The 18,327-nt window shown below is 60.2% G+C and overlaps 1 protein-coding gene across 14 annotated transcripts in view; it reads right to left on the bottom strand.

Moving 5' to 3' along the window:
• PITPNM2 (phosphatidylinositol transfer protein membrane associated 2) overlaps positions 1–18,327 on the bottom strand; it is a 143,400-nt gene that overhangs the window by 5,475 nt on the left and 119,598 nt on the right. For 5 of the 14 annotated variants that reach the window (XM_023241340.2, XM_023241343.2, XM_045041750.1 and 2 more), the window contains 15 exons: positions 16,409–16,636; positions 13,838–14,155; positions 13,117–13,176; positions 12,752–12,847; positions 10,233–10,337; positions 9,939–10,009; positions 6,945–7,192; positions 6,358–6,547; positions 6,114–6,233; positions 5,299–5,516; positions 4,668–4,846; positions 3,409–3,579; positions 2,742–2,891; positions 1,522–1,686; positions 675–836 (listed from right to left, as the gene is read on the bottom strand). In XM_023241340.2, the coding sequence (XP_023097108.1) occupies positions 675–836; positions 1,522–1,686; positions 2,742–2,891; positions 3,409–3,579; positions 4,668–4,846; positions 5,299–5,516; positions 6,114–6,233; positions 6,358–6,547; positions 6,945–7,192; positions 9,939–10,009; positions 10,233–10,337; positions 12,752–12,847; positions 13,117–13,176; positions 13,838–14,155; positions 16,409–16,636 (2,481 nt within the window). Of the gene's footprint in view, positions 1–674; positions 837–1,521; positions 1,687–2,741; positions 2,892–3,408; positions 3,580–4,667; positions 4,847–5,298; positions 5,517–6,113; positions 6,234–6,357; positions 6,548–6,944; positions 7,193–9,509; positions 9,683–9,938; positions 10,010–10,232; positions 10,338–12,751; positions 12,848–13,116; positions 13,177–13,837; positions 14,156–16,408; positions 16,637–18,327 lie in introns of those variants that run through there. The other 9 variants (XM_023241346.2, XM_023241347.2, XM_023241345.2 and 6 more) reach the window with 8 other exon arrangements.

The raw sequence follows: 18,327 nt of genomic DNA, 5'->3' as shown, positions 1-18,327 counted from the left end.
AGAGGGGAGCAGGGAAGGTGCAGGACTCCAGGACGGTGCACAAGCAGCCAGAAGGCCCTGGGTGCGAGGGTGGGGGAGGAGCGTGTGGAGTTAGGGGGCTGGGGACAATCCCAGTCTGGAGATAGGTCTATCCCTGGCCCTGTCGCTGATCCTGTTGACCCCCTGCCCTGGGCCCTGCTGCTGTCCTCTCCAGGCTCTCCTGCCCCTCCCCCCCACATGTGCCCTGTAGGCCTCAGGCTGGTGACAGGCTTTGCAGAGGTGAACCCCGAGGCAAGGCCTGCCGTGAGCAGCAGGCTGAGCTTCACGGCCTGGGTGTGAGTCCTGGCCCCCATTCGGGGCTGGGAAACCCCCTAGCTCCAGAAAAGGGTTATCAGATGCCTTTCTGCTAGGTTCACACAGACACTTGGTAAGTGGTGCGTGATGGGGGTCAGGGCTCTTGTGAGTTCTGCCTGCGGCCTGCCACGTGGGACAGGCAGGCAGTCCCTTGGCCATCACCCCCCCCAGTCAACCCCTCTACGTCCTCCCCAGACCTGAGTGCTCCCAGCCCAAGCCTCTAGCTCTCAGGTTAGGCCACAGAGCGTAGGACCTGGTGGTGAGATGTGCTTGGAAATGGTGAGTGACCCCAGTTAGAGGAGGCGAGTGTGTGTGGGCAGAGGCCATGTGACGCCCGGTACCTTCTCTGATGTCCAAGTCGGGGAGGTGGGGGGCCCACTCCAGGCTGGGGCTCCCCTGCTGGGCCTGTGGGTGGGGGCCCAGGGTAGAGGGGGGTGGGGGGGGCAGGGCGAGCAGAGACAGGCGCCTGACGCTGGGGGTATGGCTGAGCGACCCTGGGGCCTCTGAGAAGCAAGAACAACGAGGAAGGGGTCAGCCACGCCGGGCCCACCAGGAAGGACACTGGGAAGAGTGCCAGGCTCCCTCCTCACAGAAGGACGCCCACGCTAGCCTCAGCTCAGGCGCCCCTGAGCAGGCAGGCAGGCAGGCAGGCAGGCAGTCAGTCACATAGTCGAGGAGGACGGAGTGGGCGGCTGGCCCTGGCGAACTGAGAGGGGGTGACCTGGGCTCCACTTCCAGCTGCTGAGAAGCTTCTGAGACGGGCAGGAGCAGCAAAGGAGCGGCCGCAGCGAGATCTCGCCTCTCCAGCTCCCCTCAGCTGCCCCTCTGGTTATCTGGTTCTGCTTGCTTGTCCAGAAACAGCCCACAGCTTCCTCCTCCGGGAGCACCGGGCCCTCTGGGGTTAGGACCCCTCTTCCCGAGCCCGTCGCCTCCCAGCTGCCTGGATGGTACCGCCCATCTCGTGCCGCCTGGACTTGGCCCCGCTGGGCTGCCCTGGCCATCCCCCCTCCCTCGAGTCCGCTACGGACATTTGGGATTGTTGTAGGCGTTTAGCGGCATCCCTGGTGACTGCCTGCCAGGCACTGCCCGCTATCTCGGGGTGGGGCCGGGGGCAGGAAGGGTGCAGACCCCTGCTATGACAGAGGGGAGGGCCCAGGGAGCGCAGGCCCTGGGTGCTGCTGCACTCACTCTGGGCAATGCTGGATGCTGTGTAGCTCTCGGCCATGCCCGACACCTGGCTGGCAATGCTGATCTCACTGGCTCGGCGGAAGCCTCGGGTGGTGGGGGCTGTGCCGGGCGAGGAGGGGGCTGCGTGCTCTTGAAAGACTGTGCTGTGGGTCTGGAGTGCGTCCGCTGTGGGTGGACAGGGACCAGAGAGGCCAGTGGGTAAGACAGGCACTCCTCCTCCAGCTCAGCACCGCCACCCCCCACCCCCCGCGCCCTGAGCAGTGGGAGGCAGGGCCCGGTGTGCCCTGGGCTGGGCGGGCAAGGCCGACCCCTCCCACTGCAGACGAACGGTGGCATCTGAGCACGACTGGCAGTGAGGGCAGGCCCAAGCATGCTGGGGCCTGACTGCTCGGGGCTGACAGGACAGGGTACGGAGCCGGGGCAGGGACGGACAGACGGACCGACACAGACACAACAGGTAGGGAGGCAAGGCGGCCAGGCTCAAGCCCCCCCTGGCCACGCTTCTTACCCAATACACAGCTCCTGATCTCGTCCAGCCCTCCCAGCCTCCCGGGCTCTGCCCAGCCAGGTGTGACCCGCGGCCCCCTGCAGCTGGGTTTGAGGGGCACTTACAACAGGGGCCCGAGTGGTCTCCCAGGGGCACCCAATGCTGGGCACTGAGGATGAGGCAACACCCCTGCACGTCTCCCGCATGGGCCACACTGAGCCAGCCCTGCGTGTGTGTCTGGGAACAGAGGCAGGTGCTGAGGGCTCATCTGGGCCCTGGGCTGAGGGCAGGGCAGAGCAGGGAGAGCGGGGCTCAGCTAGAGAACTCACATGCAGATGGGGACTCCCTCAGGGAAGGTAAGGAGTGGGACCCTGAGAATCAAACCCTCCCAGCACCAGAGGTTTCTCCTGGGGAGCAGGTGGGATGAGGCTCAAGGTTCCACCCCATCTCCTAGCTGCCCCCACCAGCCTCACAAATGGGAGACAGAACCCTTGGACTGACGCCCGTGCTAGGTGTCCCTGGGAGAGCCGGTCCCTCTCTGGGCTCCGAGGCTCCCAGGAGCCTAGGGAGGAGGGGCCGGGACCTGATCCTTAAGACTTGTCCTGTCTGGTCTCTGTGGGATGCCACTAGGGTCCCACAGGCTCCAAGTGGCCAAGGAGGGCATGGGAAAGCCCCTGGGGACCAGCAGTCAGCCAGCGAAGCAGACGCCACCACGAATGGGGGTGTTACACACACTCAGCACAGTCCGGGCTCGGGCGGGGCCCGTCTTGGCAGGTGAGCGCGGGAACGGGGATACTGGTTTCCAGGAAGCCGTCTCCTGGGGGGAGAGGGGCCAGGGGCCCACCCTCTAGGACCAGCTCGGGGTTTCTCTGCACTGTCTCAACTGGAGGCAGACGGGAGAGAACAGACGGGACAACAACAGACACTCTCGTGGGCAGTCCAGACGTGCTCCTCCGACAGACATGTGGGGCTCCTTCAAGACCGGGACATGACAGGACACACTCGAGGGTGGGGCGGGGGGATGGGGCCTTCTCGGGGAGGGTCGGGAGCGGGCGATGGGCTGCCTTCACAACACGTTCCCTGCTCAGACCCACTCTGCAGCCCCTTCCCATCCTGTGCCCCCTCGCCAGCCACTGCCACAATGGGTTCTCGCATGGTCCCTCCAGGTCCCCAGCTCTGTCTTGGGCAACAGGGTGGGAATCTGGGTCCCAGTCTGCCTCCTGGCACCTGGGGTGAGGCCCTGACCTGTGAGGCCACGTCGTCCCTCCCTGGCTGGGGTGTGTGGGGCTAATCCCCCCCGCACCCAGCTTCCAAGGAGCTCAGCGCAGGCTGTGACTTCCCACCCGGCAGGGGCCCCAGGAGCGCCCCCGCCCAGGGCCCAGGCCCCCCGCGGGTCTCACCCAGCAGCGTGGAGCAGCCGTCCCCCAGCGGGTAGCGCTGGTAGCGGGGGATGCTGAAAGGCGGCAGGGCGTGGAACCTCCGCTCCAGCAGCGGCTCCAGGCGGGAGGCCGACGGGTCCGCGGGGTGGAAGAGGTTATAGACTTGCTGGCAGGCTGGCCGCAGCTGGAAAACTGGGGAGGGCAGGGGTGGGATCGCAGAGCCCTAAGGAGGCCGGGGTCCGCAGCACGAGGGGTGGGGGTCCGGAAGCATCCAAAAGCATGTCTCTTGATTTGGGGTCTGACCGTTTATTAACCAGGTGTTAAACTGAGCGGAGTGGATGCAGCCCTGGCTGTGAGGTGGGGCTGCTACTCCACGAGTAGATGTCTCACTTTTAAACACACACACACACACACACACACACACACACACACACACACACACACACAGTTACAGGTGCTGTGTCGTCTTCGAGCTCCCCTCCACCCCCATTTGACACAAAAAAGTTGGCGTTCTTCATTCCTGCACTGCGAGTCCTACCCGACCCTTTAACGGCCGCAGCCCCCTCCGTGGACAAACCGTTACAATGGTTCTGGCTTTCCCGATTACAGATAACGCTGCCATAATGTCACTGTTCCTAAGTCTCTGTCCACTTACATATATACAAGCCAGTGCTTACTTGCTCTTGGGCAAGTGTCTACACCCTTCTGAGCCTCGGTTGACCGCTCTGTGACCTGGGGACGTAACACGAGCCCTGCAAGTCTCCTCTCCCGTAAGGATGTCAGGGCTCCCTGGCCACACTGGCTGACCCCTGGGGCATACAGTGCAGGGATCCTTGCTCTGACAGGCTGCTCGGCCAGTAAGTCCCTCTTCCCTGTCCCTGCAGCCATGAGGAGGGGCTCTGGAGCAGCGTGCTTGCGGCCCTTCTGAAACTGGGAAGCCAGGCACCCAGGAGGATCTCTTCCTTAGGGGAAGATCTTGGGCTCTGGAGACTGGGTCTGTCCCTATCTGATCGCAGGGCAGCCCTTTCACTTCTGGACCTCAGCTCCCAGAGGGGCCTTGAAGATTAAACAGCAGGGGCCAGGGGCTGGAGGCTGGAGACTGAGCTGCTAGAGTAGGAGCAAAGGGGAGCAGTGAGCCTATGCTGGGGAGGGCAGAAATGAGGCAGGCTGATGCAGGAACGGGCCTGGGATGTGGCCATGGCCTTGTGACAGGGCTCCACTGAGACCCTCAACCCAGCTCATACACCCCCTGCCCTGCCCTGCCCCTGCAGAGCTCTCACCATCCAGGGCAGGGATGACAGTCTTCCTCAAGGCCAGGACCAGCCCCAGCGGGCACCCGAACAGGAAGAGGTCTGCGATCTCAAAGTCAAACTTCCCCGCAGCCCCTGTGCCGTCCAGCATGGTGGAGCTGCTCGAGTGGCGGGAGCTGGGCTCGTTCCTCAGCACGCTGGCGTGGAGGCTGCAGACGGAGGGTGGGGTGGGGGGGTGGCTCGTGAGGCGGCACCACAGCCCTTCCTTTCTCAGCATTGGCTTGCCCTCAGTCTCCCAAAGGAAGCCCCCCAGGGGTCATCAGGCCCAAACGAGCCTCGACCCCTGTGCTGTCCTGCAGATGTGGCCACCTCTGGTGACAGCTGGTCCCAACCTCCCTAGGGATGCCACTGCCTTTGGAACAGCTGTCCCTGGTCAGTTTTGCCCCCTGACTGGGCTTCACCCCTGGACAAACTGTCCCCTTAGGCTCAAGATGGCCCTTGCTTGTACAAGACCCCAGAGGCACCCAACACTCACGTTGGCCAGCAGCCTGACCTGGTTGACAGCCTCAAACCTGAGGTGTCCCTCCCTCTTGGAGTCACCCCTCCTCACCAGGCCATGGGCCTCACGGTCTGACCCTTGGGTCCCACCGGCCCCACCCACCTGGACAGGAAGGCCTGGTGCTGCTGGATGGTGTCCAGCTCATAGGTGGACGAGTCACTCCTCTTTCGGGGCAACTGTCTTTTGGGGTCTTCGACACCATTGCTTCGGGGGATATCAATGTTGCTGCGGCTCAGGTGCCGGCTGCTCTCCAGGCCACCGCTGCCACTGCCGCCATGTGCCGCATTGACCAGGGTGCCCGGGGACAGCAGGTCAGTGTCCTGGAACAGCCCCATGCAGGCTCACTGCCCGGTGGCTGCTGGCCTGGGCCCTGCTTCAGTGTCCTCCCTCCTGACTCCGGGCCTACTGGCCACTGCCCAGCCAGCATCTCACCCACACCGGAGAGGAGAAAGCCCTGTCCCCTAGTCGTGCCACTGTCCCCCCAACCCACTGGCCAAGTCCCAACAGCCTTCATTCCTGCCTGAACTGGCTACCCGGATCTTCATGATCTCCCACTGATCTCACCGCCTTGCCCGGCCCACCCAGGCCATTTGCTCCTGTGCCCCAGGGACGTCGGATCCTCTCCCCTGCTGGGAAGTTCAGAGGAGCCGCCCGCCACACCTTCCAGGGCCAGACCCCAGCTCCGCGCGGTGCAGACCTTGCTTTACACCTGCCGGAGCCTCATGTGCTCTAGGCTTGGTCCTGCTACAGCTGCTCACCTGCCCTGTGCACCCACCCCGCCACCTCTGGGCACCTGTACTGGAAACCTCTGTCCTTCCCTTGCCTTTACCGCAGCCCTGGGGGATGTCTGGGGCTAAAGGGTGACACAGTTTCTATTCCGGGGTTCCCCTGCTCTGGGGGCCATGAGAAGCTGGTACCTGCATGCTGGCCACGCTGCCCCGGCGGCTGCTGCTCTGACTCTCAGACACTGGCTGATTGCTGTAGCATAAGGCATCGAAGGCCAGGATGCCCCCGACGCAGTCCCCAATCAGGCAGATCTACAGGGGGAGAGGCCCCAGAGGCCTGAGTGCCCGCCCTGTTTGCTGGGGTGCCGGCCAGGGAGAGCCACCACCTCTTGCCCTGCAGGGTTTCTGTCTTCCCTTCCTTCATCCCACGACTCACCTGCCCGTTGAAGGTCATGCCCTCCTGGGACTTGATGAAGTCCCCGTAGGCAAGGTTGGCCCGCTGAATCACCGTGGCAATCGCCTCCTGGTACTGGGGTGAGGAGGTGGCCAGCAGGGGCAGGGCGGCCAGGGGGATGTGGTCCTGGCTGCTGGACAGACAGCCTTCATCGTGGCTGTAGGGGCTAAGGCTGGGGGAGGGGGCCCGGTCAGAAGAGAGCAGGAGGCCTCAGCTCGGCCCAGTGGGCCCCTCTCCCCGGCCAGGGCAGCAGGGCTGGGGCTGCCTGCCACCTGAGGGCCTCCGCTGTGACTCAGCAAACCTCACAGGGTCACTTGCGGGCCAGGCCTTGGAAGTTTGAGGCACAGGGTGGGGGAGTAAGGCCCTCTGTCCCAGAGGCGGGTCAGCGTCTTCCACGTCACAGACAGGGCAAGTGCTAGTCTCCTCTGTAAGCTCAGCCATCTGTACAGGTTTTGCCACCTCCAGACGGAAGGGGCTGGATGCCGAGTCTGGACATCTAGACGGGGGTCCTGACACTAGGGGAGAAGCCTGACCCTCAGGGCCAGGTGGTCTGGGGCCTATGCACTCACTTGGAGACGAGGGCAAAGGCATCAGAGCAGATGGGCGGGCAGGGCACCAGGCGGATGGCGAGGTGGCCCAGGGCGCTGGGGTAGTGCACACGCATGACGGTGTCGAACACGGTGGCGATGGTGTTGGCGTCGCCCTGCTTGGAGCTGGGGTCCCCGGCACCCGTGTCCAGGATGGTGCCTCCATGCAGCAGCAGGAGCAGCACGTGGATCTTGGAGGCTGGCGCAGCCAGGGGTGGGCTGACCTCGTCCTGTGCAGGTCAGTGGGGGGGGGGGGGGGCGTGGCATCAACTCCCTGCGGACTCAACCCCTTGCCGGGTCCTTGTCACCCCAGGAGGAGGCCCATCTGGCCCACTGTTCCCTCTGAGAACCCCGATTTCAGTTCCTGAGCTACAGGGCCTGGCGTTAGCCACCTCGACCCCTTCCCTGGGGGAGGCGGCGATGGCCCCTTTCTTCCTCCCCAAGAGCAGCCCTGCTCCCATCAGCCAGTCTGAACAAAAGCACAGACTCCGCTTCCTGTCAGGGGGCCCAGGCAGCAGTTTCTGGCCCTGGCGAGGAGGCACAGGCGCATCCCATGGGGGGGCCTCTGGAGCCCGCCTGCCCTCCGTGTGTCTGTGCCCGGGAGGGCGGTGATCCTGGGCACTCAGCCTGCAGCTCCGAGCTCTCCCCCATCTACACAGGGCCTCTCCTCCGTCCCCTGTGCTGTCATTCTCAGACTCTCTCCAAACATCTTAGAGCAGGGAGGGGACGCAGATGTATCTGTCTGAACCCACCTAATTTGGGAGGGGTAACAATCCCACGTCTGGCTGGCCAGGCCTGCACGTGAGGTCAAAGGGAGACCTGAGACTGGTACACATCTGCATGGGGTATGGAACGATTCCGTTTAGAGAGGAGGTGGTGGTGGCGGCCCAGAGAGGTCAAGAGACATGTCTAATGTCACGGAGCGCATCAGTGTCAAGCTGGACTGGAATCCAAAGCTTCTGCCCCCGGTTCAGTGTTTTCCCTCCAATCCAGGCTGTGGCCCCATCCCCAGGGACCTTTCCCCACCTTAACTTCTGAGGTGCGACCGGAGGAGCCAGGGCCAGGGCCTAAGAGAGGCCACTGGGAGTACTTGCCATGCCCTTAGTATGCCTAGGTGTGTGGGGGACAAGGAAGAAGAACTGAAGAGAGAGGCCTATCCCTAAGGAACCTTGGAGACAGACCGAGGGCCTAAAGCCACCTGGAAGGCCCATATGGGGACAGCTGGCCCTGAAGTGGGCCACCGCGTGGTGTGTCGGGGGGCAGAGTAGGGCCCAAGTGCCAACACAGAGCCCAGGCGAGGCATGGGCAATACAGGCAGTGGACCCAGGGGCTGGCGAGGCTGCCAGAAAAGGGCAGGGTATGGGCTGGCCCAGGAGCCACTGAGCAGCAGGTGACCTTGAGTGAAGGAGGAAGGCAGGCCGGTGGGTGGTATGGGGTCTGGAGCCACAGCAACACTGGGCTGCCTCATCTCCAAGAGGAGGCTGGTCATCGGCCGGCGGTGGGCCCCGGGGCCCGGGCAGGAACACCTGCCCAGCAGTTTCGGAGCGATTCCTGTCCCCACGTGAGGATTGCTCACCAGTGGCCCACCTGGCAGGAGTGAATTCACAGCCAGGGCAAGGCAGGGCCACCAGCTGCCCAGACCGGCAGCCCCGAGGGCTTATCAACACTGCCCGGTGAGTGGCTCAAGGAAGGGATGTCTTGCGGGCAACGTCACCACCACCCAGTCAGGGAGGGGGAGTCCAATGGCCCTGAGAAACCCAGGCCAGGCGGGGGTGGGCAGTGAGAGGCCTAGAGAATGCCTCCTGTGCCTGTCTTCTGGGACCCGGTACTGGGGGCTGGGACTGTTCGGGGCCAATTAGAGATACAGCTCTCCTCCCATTCATGTCTAATACTGGGGCACACCCCACCCCCACCAAGACTCGAACCCAGTAGGAACAGAGCCCACGAGAGGGAGAGTGTGGAGGCAGGCCTGGGAGCCGTGGGGCCAGCTCTGGAGAGCCAGGGGGTCCCCGTCAGTGTCTCCATAAAGCCGTACCCCCTCCACAAGGCTGGGAGTGGGGAGTGGAGGCTCCGCGTTGGGGGCCATTGCAAGCAGAGGGATCTTTGGATGGCCATGCCCCAGAATCGGTGCTGGGTTCCAACAAGCACACTGCATCCTGTGGCAGATCTAGAGCCCAAGGTCCCTTCTGCCCCTCCCAAGGGGCCGTCAGAGCTGTGTGTGCCCTAGGTGGGGAGGAGACTCCGTTTGCTTTATTTGCCATTAGCCACCAATCAACTCCCCTTGTCCCAGTTTGCCTTCTAGAAAAGCCCACTTTGACCTCAGAACCTCAAAGCAGAAAAGCCCAAGTTGGGGAGGGCAGTGTGGACGCTGCTCCTCTTTCCCCCCCGCACCCGGGCCAAACTCCCCAAGCGTCCCGAGTTCCCGGCTCTGTCTCCACCTTGGGCATCGTGGCTCCCGCGCCCCATGCAAACAGCTCTGACCGCCCACAGCTGGAAGAGGAGAAGGGGCCTGAGCTTCGTGCGAAGAACCCCCAAAGCGGACACAGGCACTCTACCAAGACAGCTTTATTGGACACTGGGAGCCCCACGTGCCCCCAGCAGGGCAGCGGCCACCAACCACATCACTTCTGCCTAGACAGCTTTTGCTTCCTTCCCTTCCATCTCATGTTCTTCAGCAAATGCAGAAAAGCTGGGCTCAAGGTGGGGATCTTATGTTTGGTCTGGAATTTACAAATTTCTCATTCCACTTTCCACAGGTGGAGCTGGGTCAAGGCCTTCCTTGGGGGTTGTCTGAAGGCCCTGTTGGTTCTCAGGGACGGCAGGGGAGGGAGGAAAGGAGGCCCCAGGCCTCTCTCTGATGGCACCTACGCCAGTGTGGATGTGAAGCCATGGGTGCCAAGTTCTCACAGGACAAGTCCTACAAGCTCACCCCCCTCCCCCTGCAGCCCTGGGGGCCCTCTGCCACCCGGCACCCACCTCGATGATGTTCAGCTGCTCCACACTGGAGGCCACCCTGAACTCGGGGGCACTCTGGCGGTACAGACCGTCTGCAACACAGAAGCAGTGGGTGCTGTGAGCGGAGGGGCAGCCGGGCAGCCCCAGGCCCACAGGACAGAGGCCGTGACCCTGACAAGCGGGGCCTTGGGTGTTCCCAACCCCCCCACCCCTCCATGCCCAGCACTGCTAAGGAGCTGGGGCAGAGAAGGGCTTGGCCCCTGCGGCCACCCTCCCCCAGGCCCTGTAGCCCCCCCCCCCCCCCGACCAAGGTACCCTGTGTGTCCTCTGGCTCAGGGCTTTCAATTTTGTCCATGAGGTCATTGGAGTTCCATTTGGTGATGTCCTTGGGGAATATTTCCTCTGAATCGGACAGGTCCTCTGGGGAGGAGAGAGTGGGGCTTCAGCACCGACCCATTCGAAGGCAGGGACTGAGGGGCACCGGGAGGCCTGGCTGGGAGGTACAGGGGTAGGTGTGGCCACTGTGGGGGTTCCCATGCTCCTCTGGCCCGTACCCTCCATGCTGGCTTCCACCCTCTCCCTCCTTAGCAGGATGAACACCTGACCAGCACCCGCAGGGCTTCTGCCTGACCTTTTCTCAAAACTGTGTAACGTTCACATAACATAAAATTCACCATCTGAACCATTTTAAAGTAGCATTTAGTCCATTCACAATGCTGTGCAACTGCCACCTCTATCTGGTTCCAGAACATTTCCACCTCCCCGAATGGAAGCCTTGTAGCCATTAGCAGTCACACCCCGTCCCCTGGCCCCTGGTGACCACCTGTCTAGTTTCTGTCTCCATGGATTTGCCTGTTCTGGACATTTCACATAACGGAATCACACGGGATGTGGCCTTTTGTGTCTGGCTTCTCTCCCTGTGCATCATACTATCAAACTCCATCCACATTGTAGCAGGCGTCAGTGTTTCGTTCTTTTTTAGGGCCCAGTCCTATTTCACAGTATAGACGGACCGCATCACGGTATATTGTTTCTCCACTCATCAGCTAATGTTCCTGTTTTCAACATCTGCACGAGTACAGCCCGGCGAGAGGCGCTGCTCTGAACACTTCCATCCATTTCTCTAGTTTCTGCTTTTCCGAGACCATCGGCCTGGGGACCACGGGGCTGGAGGCAGCTGTGCAGACGCTGGGTTGTACTGGTCACTCCTCTGGCCGCACAGCGGGTCAGCAGGTGCTTCCCTGGCCACAGCCGCTCTGGCATCTCCTACTTTGCTGTCTCTTCTCCCTTCTGTTTTTGTTTGATTTTTTTTTTTAAGTTCCTACATTAGGGGCGCCTGGGTGGCTCAGTTGGTTAAGCGTCTGACTTCAGCTCAGGTCACGATCTCACGGTTTGTGAGTTCGAGCCCCACGTCAGGGTCTGTGCTGACAGCTCAGAGCCTGGATCCTGCTTCGGATTCTGTGTCTCCCTCTCTCTGCCTCTCCTAGCTTGTGCTCTATGTGTCTCTCTCTCAAAAGTAAATAAACATTAAAAAAAAAAATAAAGTTCCTACGTTAGATGTGTATTTTCCTCTTGTCAGGGACTCACAGCCAGGGTAGGGTGCACCTCTTAGCTTGGCTGGGGTGGGATGGGATGCCCCAGACACCTTTCTTCACCCTTGGGGAGGACCCAGGTACCGAGGGCGCCTCAGGAACCACCTGCCACCCTCTGCAGCTCCCCATCTTAGATCCCTCTTGCCTGGACACTGACACCCCTTCCCCCCCCACCAAGTTCTCCCTCGAAGACCAGCCAGTTAACTAAGATGCCACAACAGTCAGGTGGCTGCAGCAGGAGAGGGCTCTGGCCTGCCGCTGCCCTGCCTAGTGCCTGTGGGCAAGTTCCCCTCCCTTTCCGAGCCAGTGTCCTGCTTTGTAAATCACACGCCGGAGAACTGTCTCCACAGACCTGTCTGCCAGTCGAGAGGAACGGCCAAGGTATGAAGCAAGTGAATGTTTAGCACAGTTGACCCTTGAACAACACGGTGGGGGGAGAGGGGAGGGAGGGAGGGCTGGGACGCTGGCCCCCCCACCAGAGTCAAAAATCCATGTAAGACTTCTGACTCCCCAGAAACTTAACCACTAACAGCTTGCTGTTGACCGGAAGCCCGACCGGTGACATAAACAGTCGACTGACACACATTTTGTATGTCATATGTATTATATACCATATTCTTACAATAAACTAAGCTAGGTGGAAAAAAACCAATGTTGTTAAGAAAATCATAAGGCAGAGAAAATACATTTACGGTACTGTATTTATTGGGGGAAAAAGCACGTGTGAGTGGACCTGGAGAGTTCAAACTCGTGTCGTTTGAAGGTTAAGTGTACCCGCACCTTCCCAGCACAGGTGGGTGATTCGTCAGGCCGTGTGCTCACTGTGTTGATTTGGGGATTAGTGGGAAAATGGGCACCTCACATATTTCCGGCTCATCGCAGTTTCTAAAGTTTCTACATTCGGTGTACTTGCATTTAACCAAGGCAAAAAACAAGGTCATTGCAAAAATTTAGAAAACTGTAAGATGTCATGCTTTGGTAAAGCTGCTTGTGGAAATAAACTCACATATGGAAAAAAGCCCCCGTCTGACTGTATAAATCCATTCTGAGGGGGACGGTGCTCGAGAGAACAGTCCCTGCCTGCCAGGCCCAGCAGAGACATCCCGGCACGCGGCCAGGGTGAGACCCCAGACTCCCGGTGATTTCGTCTCACGCTCTGCCCCACTGCTGCTTCAGTCCACGCCTCCTGCTCCAACCCTGCCCAGATCCTCCCCCTCTGCCCCGGGAGGAGCCACCGCCTACCATGAGCGTCGAAGTACTCATCTTCCGAGCCTTCGTCCGAGTCCCGGGCGATGCTCTGCATCCTCCACTCGGAGATGCTGTGGCGGGAAGGGCTGGCTGGAAGGCAAAACCGCAGGCTGACCCACCACCCGGCTGGGTGAGGCCGGGCGGGCGGAAGGCAGGCGGAGGTGATGGGCCGGGAGGGCTCAGGAGAGAACGGAGGGAGAAATGAGGGGTGGGGTGACCCTGGCTCATTTTGGTGGAAGCTCCTGGAACTTTCAAGACGGCCCCGCCCAGCCCACCTGGCACAAAACAGGTGTGTCCCGGGGAGGACGAGGAAGGGGGAGGGTGTCAGGTATGAGGCCAGGACGCACAGTCGCACAGACCTGGGTCTGCTCCTGTGCCTCTGACCTGGGTCTTTCCGGGAGCGAGCCCCTTCAGTTCCCCTGCAGCAGAGCAGACAGATGGGGCTGCGGGGTGCTGTCGGCAAGTGAGCACATAAAAGGCATCGACACATATACATACACAGATGCCTTCAGCACGCAGACGGCCAAGCCTGGTGTGGGGAAGCTGGACTCACAGAGGGGACTCCTGGCTCTACACAGGATGATCCTGGTTTCCCAAACAGCCACGGTGCTTTTGCAAAAATTCTCCCGAGAAAGGCCTCTCTCAGGATGTAAAGGCTTTCAGACTCCTTCAGCCTGGCTCCCACCACAGGAGCAGAGACCCCCCCTGTACAGTACCCACTGAGACCCCCCCTCTCCTCCTGGGAAGCCCAGCTCCTCAGAGCTGCAGCCATCTGGGCCCCAGGAGAGGCTGGGAGCTGGGTTCCCACACGGCCAGCCTGTCTCACCGGGCCCTTGTAGGTGAGTCTGGGCCACCTGCTTTGTGTTGGGGGGAGGGTACAGACACCCTGGGCTCACTCTGAACTGGGGGGGGGGTTACTGGCAGAATGGTTCTGACCCCCCTCAGGCGTGGCCCACAAGGTCTGGGGGCAAGAGTCCCCGGGAGGAGCCAGAATTCTCTGACGGTGGGTGGCAAGGGGCTGCCCGGAGCGGGGGTGAGGGCTGTTGCCGGGGTGGTAAAAGGCGGAGCTACGGCGCTCACCTCCCCGCTTGGACGACCTCGAAGACTTGGAGGATGTGGACCACTGCTTTTTGAGACCCCGGCCCGCCAGGGGTTCCCCGCTGCTGCTGCTGCTGCTGCTGGGCTGGGCGGGCTCCCCAGCGACCTGGACCTGGATGGCTTCGTCCTTGGCCAGCTGCACAGCCTCCTCGTCATCCTCATTGAACCGGGCCATCTTGCGGGACAGCATGAGCTGTGCCTCCTTCTCCAGCTCCCGGATGTTCTCCATGTTGAGCCCGTACCATTCGTCCTGCCAGCACCAGGCCTGCCGGTGGGCCCTGACCATCACCTTCCGCAGGCCTGGTCCCGGGCAGCGGCAGGGGGAGGGGAGAGACAGGAGACACGGGCACTGTCAGCCCCCAGGGCCGGGCTCGGGGCTGGGAGGCAACCCAAGGTCATCCCCACCGTGTGGCCGTGGGCAAATCACTGCCCTCCCTACCCTGTGCCTCAGTTTCCCCACTTGCAAATGGCTCACAGATGACCTCACAAGCTCACGGTGGTTGTATAACTAGAGCAGGGGTGCCTCCTAAGGGAATGTGCCTGCTCAGAAGCCACACTGAATTTTGGGGGGATTCCTGCCCCAAGGGGAGACGGAGGGGGGATTCCTGCCAGTTTTCTGTCTCGGTTGGTACCTATACACTTTTCCTGTCCAATTTCCACATGGAAATCAAGTTCCAGTTCAAAGTGGGTTGGTCCTTTTTCTTATAAGTAGAACATATATACATATAAAATAAGACACAAAAGAAGATAAAGACACAGAAGAACATATCATGCGTGCAAAATAACGAAAGTAAGAGCTTTCAAGGTAGAAAGGATAATAAAAGAACTTTAGGGACAGAAGGCGGATGGGGGTTGCCTTGGGCTGGGGGTGGGAGTGGGGGTGACTGTGAACAGGAACGAAAGACTGAGGTGAGGGAATGTTCTAGAACAGCGTGCACGACTCTGAATATACTGCCACTTATAGAACTGTCCTCTTGCAAGGGGTGAAGTGTATGGTGTGTAAAATTAGGCCTCAATAAAGCTCGTTAAGAAAACATTAAGAAGAAATAGAGCATCCTTACCCACACTACCCAGTGAGGGAGCAGACATGACCAGTAACAGGGAGCCCTTGGCTGGCCCTCCTGGACGCATTCTCCCCCTGCCCAGTCCAGCCTCAACTCTGTGTTTATTTGCTTTTCTTTCTGGTTGGAGCACACAGGTGTGTTTTTCTACACGATAGGTTGGGTTGGTTTGCATGTTATTGACGTTTTTACACGTATGTGTCAAGCTGCGTGTATTTTCCTGCCGCCTGCTGTTTTGGGTGAGTTTCAGGTTCGTTGCTGCATGGGGTTTATTTGTTTGAAATACCACATTTCATTTATTCCTTCTTTTGCCATTGGGCCTTTGGCTCACTTTCATTGTTTGTCCACTTGGCTTTTACAAATCTGCTGCTCTGAACATTCTGGAATGTGTGTATAACAGTTTCTCCAAGGGGCAAACCTGGGAGGGACATCACTGGGTCTCAAGGCATGCATCTTCCACTCTCCTAAAGAAAGTAGAGCGGCTTTCCAAGTGGTCAACCCATGTCATGTCCTCAGGCAGCTCGATGGTGACCATTCCTCCTGGCTCAGGGCAGTCTGCTTCCCCAGAAATACTTCCTAGATCCCTTCACCCTCTGCCCTCCTTCAGCCAAGACTATGTCCTCCAAGTCCTGGCGATGGCCTCAGGCATAGTATCCTTGGGTCCCACACTCAACAGACCATCTGATGAGAAGCCACGGCCCCACTGCTATGAGAATATCAGTTCAGATCCAGGGTAGCTAGGAAGGGAGATCTGGGGTCAGACCCAGCACTGGGTCTCTGCTTCCTCCTCTACAAACGGACGGGTGACATGGCTATCCTCACAGGTCATTGTGAGCTGTTACGGCACATGTGAAGCATATCATCAATGGTGTGGGACATCTGTTCCAAAGGTTCACATCTGAACCAAAACCCTGGGCCTTGGAGTCAAAAGATGTCTGTCCAGGTGCTACTCCTGGCTCATGAGCTTGGGCTGGGCCAGGCCCTTGGCACTGATCTCATGCCATGACCTGGGTAGGGGCGGGGGGGCAGGTAGGGAGCTGGGGGTGCTAGGGGAGGGAGGAGCCCGGGTCAGCTCTAGCTGGGCCAGGAGCCCCAGGTTGGTCCGGCTGGTCCACCTGTTCCCTGGACACCTGCTCCAGGCCGGGCTCCACACTGTGAGGGCACCACGGCGTCCAAGGCCCTCTGTGCCTGGAACGTCCAGCCCATAGGGGAGGCAGAGCTGGGGCCTGGGGTAAGAGGTGCAGGTAAGAGCAGGGAGGCTGTCTCCTGGGGCTGCTCCTCCTCAGGGGGTTGGCACTATATGCTACAAACACAAGCCAGTCAAGAGTGTCTGGGGGCAGGGCCCGGGGACGCTGCTTGTCATCTATAGGTGCTCGGCAAGCAGCCAAGATAAACTGGGCAGGAAGCTGCGCATGAGCTCTGGGTCAGCTTCTGGGAGGAAGAGGGACCTGCCCCGGACGCGGAGGGAGGCGGCGGGCACTGGCGAGCTCACCCGTGTCGTGGATGAACCTCTCGATCTTGGACTGCATGCCCCAGTAGCGGAACTCGACCTTACAGAGCTTGTAGGCGCACATGATGGGGAAAACCTGCTGCTTGTACTCTTCGATCCAGTTGTCAGACAGTGGCCCCCGCTGTGTCTTGATCGAGCGGAATAGCTTGGGGTCCTCTTCTGTTTTATACTCACTGGGGGGTACGGGGTCCTTGACAATGTCGATGAAGTCTGTGGGGAAGAGCCCGCCAGTGGCCACTTCCGCCCAACCTCCAGCCCGCCCCTCCCTGTTCAGTCCCCTCCCCCCTCAAGTCCTCACAGGCCTCTGGGCCTCCTGTGCCATAGGCCGGACCTGGGATTGGGGATGCTGCTCTGGGCCCCTCTGACCTTGGGCTCTCCTGACCTCAGGGCCTGTGTCCTCCCATGACTCTGCCACTTGCCTAAGCAGACAAATTAGATGATGAGCTTAGGAGGCACGGAGTTTCCACGGAGGATGTGGGACAGGGTGGTGGCTGCCGGGGGGCAGGGAAACAGAAGGGAAGGCTGGGAAGAGATTCCCAGAAAAGGTGGCATTTCAGCTACAGGAGCAAAGCAGCAAAGCCGAGAAGGTTCCAGCAGCAAGGGATGGGAGAGTTTGGGGAGCCACTAGAGTGTCTGTATCGGGGGAGGGGATGGGGATGCGTCCTTCTCTCACCAGGCTGGGCACCCACACAGTACCCTGAGGGGAAATGGCGCTATATTCTCCTTATATATATACACGTAGCGGCTTTAAGGCAGGCTGGCCGGGTAGGAGCCCCTCTTAGGTCAGAAGAGAGGAGATCGGCCGGAGGTGTCGGTCCTGAGAGCTGGTAGTGGATGTCACAGGGCTGGGTGCTGGGGAAACAGGACTGGGGGTGGTGGGACCTGGCTGGGTGTGGGGTATGGATCCAAGAGGAACAGCAGCAACTCGGGGCAGGGCCTGGGCCATGCCACCTTTTATCCCAAGTCTCTCCCTGCTGTGCGGGCTCCCAAGGCATGCATGTGTTACAGAGGACTGGGTACACACTTGGGGTACATAAATCCCAGAAGAGAGTTTGTGGCTCAGAGAGGCCCTTTTCAGGATACATGGGGATGATGGCACCCGGCGGGCTCTGTCCTGGCCACGCTCTGTCTCGTCTCCCCTGCTTGCTGGCCCGCACTGAATCCACGTGGTGGTTTGCAGGCACAGACGTGGGCTCCACGGAAATCAGCAAGGGGTCAGGAGCTCCCCAGGGGCAGGGGCTTTCGGGGGAGGGACGGACATCCTTCGTGGAGCAGACCACATGCGCCGCCTGCGAGGACAGGCAAAGGCCAAGGGGCGGGCCGGGACATGGATGAGTCATATCACAGAGACTTAGGAATCACAGCAGGTGGCCTCCGGAGGCAGCCCATGGAGCTCAGGCCTTGTCTGAGGCTGGCTGCACCTGAGCCGGTGGAAGGCCTGTATCATGCGGGGTCCATCCCTCCTGTTGTGGGTCGAATGTGTCCCCTACAAATTCGTATGTTGGAGTCCTAACCCTCCAGTTCCTCAGAACGTGACCTTATTTGGAGATAAGGCCTTTAAAGAAGGAACCAAATTAAAATGAGGTCATTAGGGTAGGCTCTACTCCACTATGACTAATCTGCTTCTAAAAAGGGGAAATTTGGACACAGACAAGCACACGGGGAGAGCGCCACGTGAGGATGAGGGAGAGATTAGGGTGATGTATTTATATGCCAAGGAATGCCAGAAACTGCCAGGAGCCACCAGAAGCTAGGGGAAGGGCATGCACAGATTCTCCCTCAGTGACTCCAGAAGGAGACAAGCCTGCTCACACTCTGACCTCAGACTTTAGCGAGACACTAAACTTCTGTGTTTAGCCCCCCAGCCTGCGGTACATTACGGCAGCCTGTTCACACTGATA

This window comes from Felis catus, chromosome D3, assembly GCF_018350175.1.
Source record: "Felis catus isolate Fca126 chromosome D3, F.catus_Fca126_mat1.0, whole genome shotgun sequence".
Lineage (NCBI taxonomy): Eukaryota > Metazoa > Chordata > Mammalia > Carnivora > Felidae > Felis > Felis catus.
Note: the sequence above shows the minus strand (reverse complement) of the source record. Positions and strands in the feature narration are given on the sequence as shown.